The sequence below is a fragment of the Cannabis sativa genome, chromosome X, assembly GCF_029168945.1.
Source record: "Cannabis sativa cultivar Pink pepper isolate KNU-18-1 chromosome X, ASM2916894v1, whole genome shotgun sequence".
Taxonomy (NCBI): Eukaryota; Viridiplantae; Streptophyta; class Magnoliopsida; order Rosales; family Cannabaceae; genus Cannabis; species Cannabis sativa.
Window position 1 is genome coordinate 32,448,478 of NC_083610.1, and position 8,842 is coordinate 32,457,319.

Below are 8,842 nucleotides of genomic sequence, written 5' to 3' on the forward strand. Positions count from 1 at the left end.
TGCAGTTCTAAAAGAAGCCTTACGACTGAAAGCTAACGCAAGGACATGGAAAAAGAAGAGTCGCAGAAGTCTCAAACCCTAGGGTTTCCTATAGTGTTCTTTCTACAGCATAGATACATTCAAAAGCACAAGCATGCAAAGGAAAAACATAAAGGGATTCAAAAACTTACTCAAAGATTCAAGTGTCCGGATTCAAGCAAGCCTGAAATCGTCTATAAACTCTTCAGCAACTTTGAAGCCTGAAAACTCTCTCTTTTTGCTCTGAAGTTTGCTTAACAACGAAGGGTGATGAAATGAGGAAATGTGCCAGTACTCCAAGTATTTATAGGTAAAAGGGTAACTGTACGTAAAGGAACCTTAGACGCCTCGACTTCCCGCCTTGAAAGCAAATATGGGAAATCAAAATAATCGAGTGTAACCGTCAGCCGTGGAGAGAGAAATTTAGATTTTCAAAATATTAATTGTCAGAGCATTAATTAGCCAAAAACCGAAGGGACGCCCAGTCAGCTTCACATCGAGTCTCGAACGGTCATGCTCGACACGTGTCCCCTTCCAAGGCAGAGCCAGCTCGGAATAAGTCTATACGCAACCTCAGAGGTCCCGCACAGACTTGGTGGTCAAATGTTATCCCAAAATTGGCACTCTGACGTGGCATCACAAGAATGGTGACACGTGGCATCAACTTAGAGCACCTGGTCAGATCAACATGCCGAGTAGGATGCCTCGCTGGCATGTCCATAATGGAATACTCAACGAGTCGTGCAGAATGAGCAACACTTAACGAATTCGGCCAAGCATTTCGTGAGTCACCAGCTCAATCCGTATAACTCAGGGATCAACTTGCGTGGATATGGCATACACACGATTCCACTATCGGTGTATACGACCTCAATCCCACGATCCTAGCATTCAGCAATGATCCCACGATCTTTGTGTTTATGCGCTTTGTAACGAGAGAGGAAACTCCTCTCCTCAAGTTTCCTGCCCTATAAATTGTGAGGAATGTTCACTTGGCAAGGAGGACGAAAAAAAGGAGATTGATCGAAACTGTATAACAGTGATCATACGCCGAAACGCTATAAGCTAAGGCTATCTAAGAATTATATATTCAGAGATATTATTGTAAGAGCTATAAGAAAAGGAATCTTCTTCCTTATTCTTAAGTCAATACAACTAACGAGGATTAGGCTATTACCGAACTGCTCAGGGCTGAACCTCTATAAAATTTCGATGTCTTCTTATTATTATTATTTGCTTTATTACGTATTCTTATTACGACATATCATTTATCGCTTATCAAAAGACTCATTGTCGTTGGCTAAAAGCGAAGTCAACAGTAGGTGATAACAATGGCACTATGTGTTTTTATTTATTGGTAAGTGGCAATTATTTTTTTTTAGTTTACTTTTGTCAATAACTGGTTTCTTGTTTTTATAAAATTTATTATTTTTCATGTACCTTTTTAAAATAATATATGATATTAAGAAAAAATCTTTAAAACAATGATTGTGTAAACAGATAAAAATTCAAGAGTGTAAAAATGTTGTTGTGTGTATCCTTTTGAAAAAATTATTTTCTGTTCAACTTTATTCAATGCTGAGAAACCAGTTTTTATAAAACTGTCAATAAATATCTATTTATCTTGTAGCTGATCAATCATTCTTCTTTGACTCGTTGCTTTTGTTATTCTGTTTTGGAGGTTTGTAAAGCTGTGGGTTATTGCACGTTCTTCAGTTGTGGCCAACTTTTCCGCACCTTGTGAATTTCAAGACAACTTTTGGTTCTCCTTTTGATCTTAGTCTTTTCTTTCTAGGTCTTCTAGCTGGTTTTCTTGATTTTGGTGGCCACACTATTCTTTCTATGCTCTCAGGTATAGTCCATTCTCTTTCATTTGGTAGAGGATGTACAGTTCTTTCATAGGTTGCCTTCATTGTTGCTATTTTGTAGTAATCGGCAACATAGTCATAAGCTCTTAATCCTCTTTTTGCAAATACAGCTATTGCATGTGAGCATGGTATCTCATCTAGTTGGAACCTTCTGCAGCTGCATGTTCTTTCCAGTATGTTGATTGTGAAATCACCTTTTTCTTGCACCTTTACTTGGTATTGGATTGTTGTGATTGCGATGACCTGTTTTTGTTTTTTGAAATATAAGATAAGTGTCAGAAACTGGTTTTCCATGATGATCAAGAAACAGGTTTTTTAATAACTGTTATTTTTTATGATTTAGTTATTGTACCTGGTATTTCATTGCTTTAAGCAGATTGTCTCTCAGTAGTTTTTCAGCATCTGATGCTACTTCAGTAAATATTCCATGTGCTTCATTGCCATTTTTACACACCCATTTTTGTACAAGGCTTCTAAAGCACTCAATCATTGTTGTAATAGGTAATGATCTTTCAGCTAGGATCACCGAATTTATTGATTCTGCTATGTTTGAAGTCATCATTGTGTACCTTATTGTAGGGCAGTGGCTCCTGGTCCAAACCTCATGTCCAATTTTCTCAAGGTATGGTCTTATTCGTTTGTCGATTCTATCTATCTCTTCCATGTATCTCTCAAATGAGGTGAGATTGTACGTCTTTGCTGCCTTTACAAAGTTTATGGTCAGATCGTCTCCATGCACTCCAAAGTTTGTTTTGATGTTGTTTAGCAGGTGGAAGATGCATGCTCCGTGGAAGTGGTTTGGGTAGACATTGATCACCGCCTTCTCTATACTTTTATGCCTGTCTGATATTATTGTCAAACTTGTTCACGGAAACCAGTTTTTACAAGATCAATAGGTATGTTTTGGAAGCCTAATCAATTTTTTTTGTTTCTTTTTTTGGAATCGTAATATTTTTTTTTTTATTGTGGAAACTAGTTTCTGGTTTTTGTTATTTTTTTGTTTGAGATCAGTAGGTATGAAGTTAAATTTTTAGATGGAATTTGCGTTAAAGGAAACCAGTTTTTTCGATAGTGTACCTTCTCTATCTTCGAATGTTTCTCTTAGTTTTGTAAAGAAACATTCCCAAGAGCAGTCATTTTCTGAGTCTCCTATCCCAAATGCTAGAATGAATATGTTGTTGTTTGCATCCATTGTAGAAGCTGTGAATAGGGTTCCTCCAAATGATGTTTTTAAAAATGTTCTGTCGGTTACAATGACTGGCCTGCAATGTTTCCAACCTTCTATGGAGTTTGCAAAAGCTAGATACAAATATTTGAAACGATCCTTCTTATCGGTTTCCAATTGTGCAATTGTTCCAGGATTTACTACTTTTAGCATGTGCAGGTATTTTGGTAGTTGTTGATAAGATTCATCTTGCTTTCCTCTTGCCAACTCCAAAGCTTTCTCTCTTGCTCTCCATGCTTTTTGGTAGCTCATTGACACTCCAAAATCATCAATCATGTCTATCATAATGTCATTTGGTCTGTGATTTCTTTTGATTGACAAAAATTTCTTTTTTATCATTTCTGCAATCATGTTGCAGTTTGCCTGCTTGTGGTCGCCCATTACAATATCCAGTGAGCAGTTGTGATCTTGGACATATTTTCTTACTTTGAATGTTGAGGTACTCTTTAACTTTGAAGCTCTCAGAAACCAGTTACAGTTGTCATCTGCACAAGTCACCATATACTCTCTTGGTTCAGATCTTTTGGTTTTAAACTGGAAATTGTTAATCATAGCAAAAAAACCCACTGCAGTCTTCAATATTTTTCTGTCCTTGTAGATCTGTCCTTTTTCAATGTTGAAAACCTTATGATCTGTTATTATTTCTCTTTCTTCTTCCTGTCTTTTCCTTTTTTGTTCTAGTGTTTTCTCGATGATACAATCAGCAACACTATCAGCTACTTGAAATATGTTTGGTAATGCAAGTACCTCGCTTATTTCTGAAGTTTCATCATCGTATTCCATACAGTCGTATGTTGGCTGGTTGGTTATTTGTAAAATCAGTTTCTGAACATCTGTATCTTGTCTTACAGATTCACTTTCTGGTTTTTGTTGAGCAATGACCTGGAGTCTTGTCTCGTCTACTGTTGTGATGCAGAGTGGAGACTCACTAACTGCATTTTGTGTCTTTCTCAGTTGTAAGTAATGTTGGAAATATTTTACCAGGATCTAGATTTACTACCATGTATGTTTCATTAACATCCTAATATGAATTCTAAAACAATGAAATAAACACATATAAAGTTTAGGAAACCTTACATTGGGTGCAGGGGAATATAATGACTCCTTCTGTTCAGATCTCTAGCCCTTGATTCCTTTCTGTAGCAGAGCATCACCAAGATCTGAACCTAGACCTCTTTCTCTCCTTCCTTTGATGCTGATTCTCCTTCTTGCTGATTGGATTCTTCACAATCTTCCACGCTATGATTGAGATACCACTTGATGTGTGTGGGCGCTCACTCATTCACTCAAGGTTCGAAAAATAGAAGAAGAAAAGAGAAGAAGAGGGTGGCGGCTATGTATAGAATAGGAGGCTCAACTTTCATCTGACAGAGTTAAGTGTGAATGTGAGCCATCACTATTTATTTATAGGTAACCACCTAGGTTTAAGTTAAAATTATTTGGCATTAAAATAATGAAAAAATAAATGATAAAATCCATTAAGTGTGGCCGGCCATGGGCTTTGGATAATGGGCCTCACTTATGCAATTTTGCTGTTTTATCATTTCTGCATCTCATTTTCTCAAAAATGCCAATTTTCAAATTCAACCATTTAAATGCCAATTCTAATTATTTAATAACTAAAAATTAATTATTAAATAATATTGTCATTTAATATATTTATTAATTAGACATACAAAGTCTCTTAATTAACAAATAAAACCTAGAATCTCTTTTCTTACAATTTTGCCCTTGCTTAGTGAAAATTCATAAACTAGACATAGTCTAATTTTAGAATTATAATTGATTAATCAAAATCAATTAACTGAGTCTTACAAGCAGTATGGTCTCAACTAGTATGGGGACCGTGGGCCTATATAACTGAGCTTCCAATAAGCCGAACCGAATTTACCAAGTAAATTCCCTAACTTATTAATTCCTTATTGAATCCACACTTAGAACTTGGAATTGCACTCTCAGTCATATAGAATGCTCTATATGTTCCACGATATAGATACGCTATTAATTATCTATTGTTATAATCCTAATTTGATCAATGACCCTCTAATAGATGATCTACATTGAATAGGAACTAAATTACCGTTACACCTTCAATATATTTTATCCTTAAAACACTTAGCTCTGTATAAATGATATTTCAGCGAAGTGAAATGAGATCTCAACCATTTATCTCTGTTTAGCCAAGCTCGAAGGATATCATCGTTTCACTTCTAAATTCCTATAGAAGTTATAGACTCCATATTTATGTTAGCGCTCCCACTCAATTATACTATCATGTTCCCAAAATGTACGTATTACCCTGACCAAAAAGTAGGCTTAACTAACAAATCAAAGAACATGTATAATACTCTTGAGATCGAACTTAACCATATCAGGATTAAGATCATTTGATGTAGGATCAACGGGTGATATTGAATTGAATAGATATTACGGTAAATTTTAATATATCTAATCAAAGTTCAATATCGGTCCCTTCCGATGTATACTCCATACATCCGATACTGGTAAACTTTGCCAATGCCCTAGAAAGGACATACCACTTATCCAAGGTGTAAGAATACATATCGCTGATTATCATGCCAGTCTAAATCCAGTGAACTGACAAATCAGGGAATAAACTTTCGAACATATAATCAAGATTATATTCCACTGTGCTGACAACACTATAATCATTAACAAATTCATATGTTCTGGACTTAAATAGAATTTATACATTATATATATAATCATGAAATAAATCATGTGAACCATGCAACATAAAATGCTATTTCTGATCTTTATTAATAAGTAAATCTGATTATATTGAAATGAATTTTATTTAGGGCACAAAACCCAACAAGTAGAACATCAGTGAGTTGTCACTAATTATTTTCATTGGTGGTGAGTCTGGGCATAACTAGTAATGCATTTCTATTGTTGTGTTGCATTTGATTTCATTCTTTACTAATTCCAACAAACTTTTTAGATCACAGTTTGTTGGTATTAGTAGTCCAGTCATTATGTAGTCTTCATAGTTTTTATCCTCTTTCCATTGCCTTCCATATTTGACCACACACATTATTGAGTCCATTCCTGTACAATATTTGAAAATTGTTAGTTAAAAATTACAATGTATTAAGAAACCGTTTTTTTTTTTTGTTATTTGTTTTAAAATTATATGTGTTTTTTCACTATATATTTGAGAAACTGGTTTCCAACATTACTTTATATTTGTTTATGTTTAACAGATAATATCATTTTAAAAACTGTTAGTTAAAATTTATACAATGTATTAAGAAATCAGTTTCTTTTTTTTTTTGTTTTTATTTATTTTTAAATTATATGTGTTTTTTTTACTATATATTTGAGAAACTGGTTTCTAACATTACTTTATATTTGTTTATGTTTAACAGATAATATCATTTTAAAAACTGTTAGTGAAAATTTATAATGTATTTAGAAACTGGTTTTATATTCATAATTTTCAGTAATCGTTTCATTTTTGAGCGTGTACGTCTAAAAGTAAATTTTTCATAATGTTTATTTTTCGTTTTCTTTTTGTTTTTTGTTTGTGAAACTTCATACTCTAAATCTATATTAAGTATGAACATTTCATTATGAAGCAATGCATGATCATATAATTTTGGTATGAAATTTATTTCAATCTAGTTTTTTTTTTCTTTTAAGTTTAAATTGGAAATGCACATATTCGATGTATTTTTCTTTTGCAGTATATATATACCTATAATATTCATAGTATAATTTATATAATTGTACCTGTTTTTTATTTTGATCGCTGTTGACAGGGACGATCGGAGTTGGCTTGATTTGTTGATTGAATTTTGTGTGTGCAGGTTGATCGGTGCTTTGAGCTTAAGAATTCTTTTTCTGCTTTAAGGTGAGAGCTTCATTGCTTTTCAGGTGCCGATGGTGTTGGTTGCTTCTGTCTGTATGGCCATGGCTGAATTTTATATTTTCTGAGTTTTTCTGGTCAGTGTTGTTTGAATCAGAGGAATAATTTGCGCATGGAGAAGAGAGGAATTGAATCAGAGAAGATGGAGAAGAGAATTGCAGGCTAGAATCGAAGGAGAGAGAAGAGAGAATCGCAGGAGAGAGAGAAGAGAGAATCGAGAATCGCAGGAGAGAGATAGAGAGAATCCCAGGAGAGAGAGAGAGAGAGAGAGAGAGAGAGAGAGAGAGAGAGAGAGAGAGAGAGAGAGAGAGAGAGAGAGAGAGAATCGGTGTAGAGAGAGAGAATTTTATTTATATATGGTTAAAAATAATAAATTTCATTCATTTAAAATTAGTTTCTGTTTTTAAGTTATTTTATGGTTTTTTTTTTTTTTAAAAAAAAACCATATTTGTAGTTTGGTTGGTTAATTAATGCCATATTTTGTGGCATTTAGTTTTCTTGCCATATTTATCATAAGATGGTTCATTTTCCCCATATTTTTGAAACTATCCCTATATTTAATTACAAAAATAAATTATATGTTTTAATTTTTTATATATAACGTGCCACAAGCCCACAACATCAAAATGTACCAAAAGTTGAAAATATACTAGAAGGAGAATTTTCTCAACTTAGCACAAAAAAAGTAAATAAATAAATAAGGAGAATTATATTTACAGTATATACAATATTAAGTACACCTCATTATTAAAAGACAAAAATTAAATAATTTTTAAAAATTACTCTTAATATTTTTTTTAAAATTTTTCCTCACATTATTTTATGTTAGTTTCAATATTTTATTTTTATATTTTTTTTTTTCTAAATCATGTATATATATATATTTTTTTTTTCTAAGAAAATTTCATATATTTTTTTATTTTAAATTTTTTGTTATAATATTTAAAATTTAATTTTTTTTAATAGGTATAGTTTTTAAGAATATGAATTGGAAGAAAAAAATTAACAAAACTTAATACAATTAAAGATATAAATTTTATATAAAATAAAAATTATTAATAGAGAAAAGATTTATATAAAAAAATGGAGGGTTAATTGGAATCGTCCACAAACTGTTGAGTTAAGCATGTTTTGAAGAGATTTAACAGAGAAGTGGTTGGAGATGTTGTGAATGATTATTGGAGATCGAAAGAAGATTATAATACAGCCCAAGGGGACCTTGCTAATAACCCAAATGATTGAATGCTTCAATAGGAGGAGATGGTTAAACAACAAGAGTATACTATTTTATCGAAGAGCTATTTTAGTTTTCTCAAGCAGTAGAGTAAAATCACCTGGTTGAAATGTGGAGAAAAAACTCGGGATACTTCTATGCTTTTATGAGAAAAAGAAAAGTAGAGAATCGAATTATTACGTACGTATCTAATGAAGAAGTGGTTGATGACTACAATAAAGTTGTTGAGCATTTTCTAAACTATTTTAAAAAATTTATGAGGAGAAAAAGTTCAGCAACTAGAAGGATTGGTGTTGAACGCATTGAGCAGGGAAATACTCTGAATGTACAATAGCAAGTCAATTTATTAAGACCGTTCAATAACGGTGATGTGAAGAAGGCAATGTTTGGGATCCATTCGAATAAGAGCCTGGGGTGAGATGGATTTGGTTCTAGTTTTTTCAAGGGCCTTTAGGACGATATTGGTGATGAAGTTGCTTAAGCCATTCTAGAATTTTTTCAAGAAGGTAAGCTTTCAAAGTCTTTGAATGAAACTATTATTTCTCTAATTCCTAAGACTGAGAACCCAAAAGATGCTAGTGGCTACAAGCTTATTGCTTGTTGCA

At 33.0% G+C, this 8,842-nt stretch overlaps 1 protein-coding gene across 1 annotated transcript; it reads right to left on the bottom strand.

Moving 5' to 3' along the window:
• Nucleotides 1-1,730: 1,730 nt before the first annotated feature.
• LOC133032124 (uncharacterized) lies at nucleotides 1,731-6,181 on the bottom strand. The gene is made up of 4 exons (XM_061105968.1): nucleotides 6,070-6,181; nucleotides 2,964-4,043; nucleotides 2,239-2,729; nucleotides 1,731-2,129 (listed from the first exon to the last, which is right to left on the bottom strand). The coding sequence occupies exons 1-4, from the start codon at nucleotides 6,179-6,181 to the stop codon at nucleotides 1,731-1,733; spliced, it is 2,082 nt and encodes a 693-aa protein (XP_060961951.1).
• Nucleotides 6,182-8,842: the final 2,661 nt, after the last annotated feature.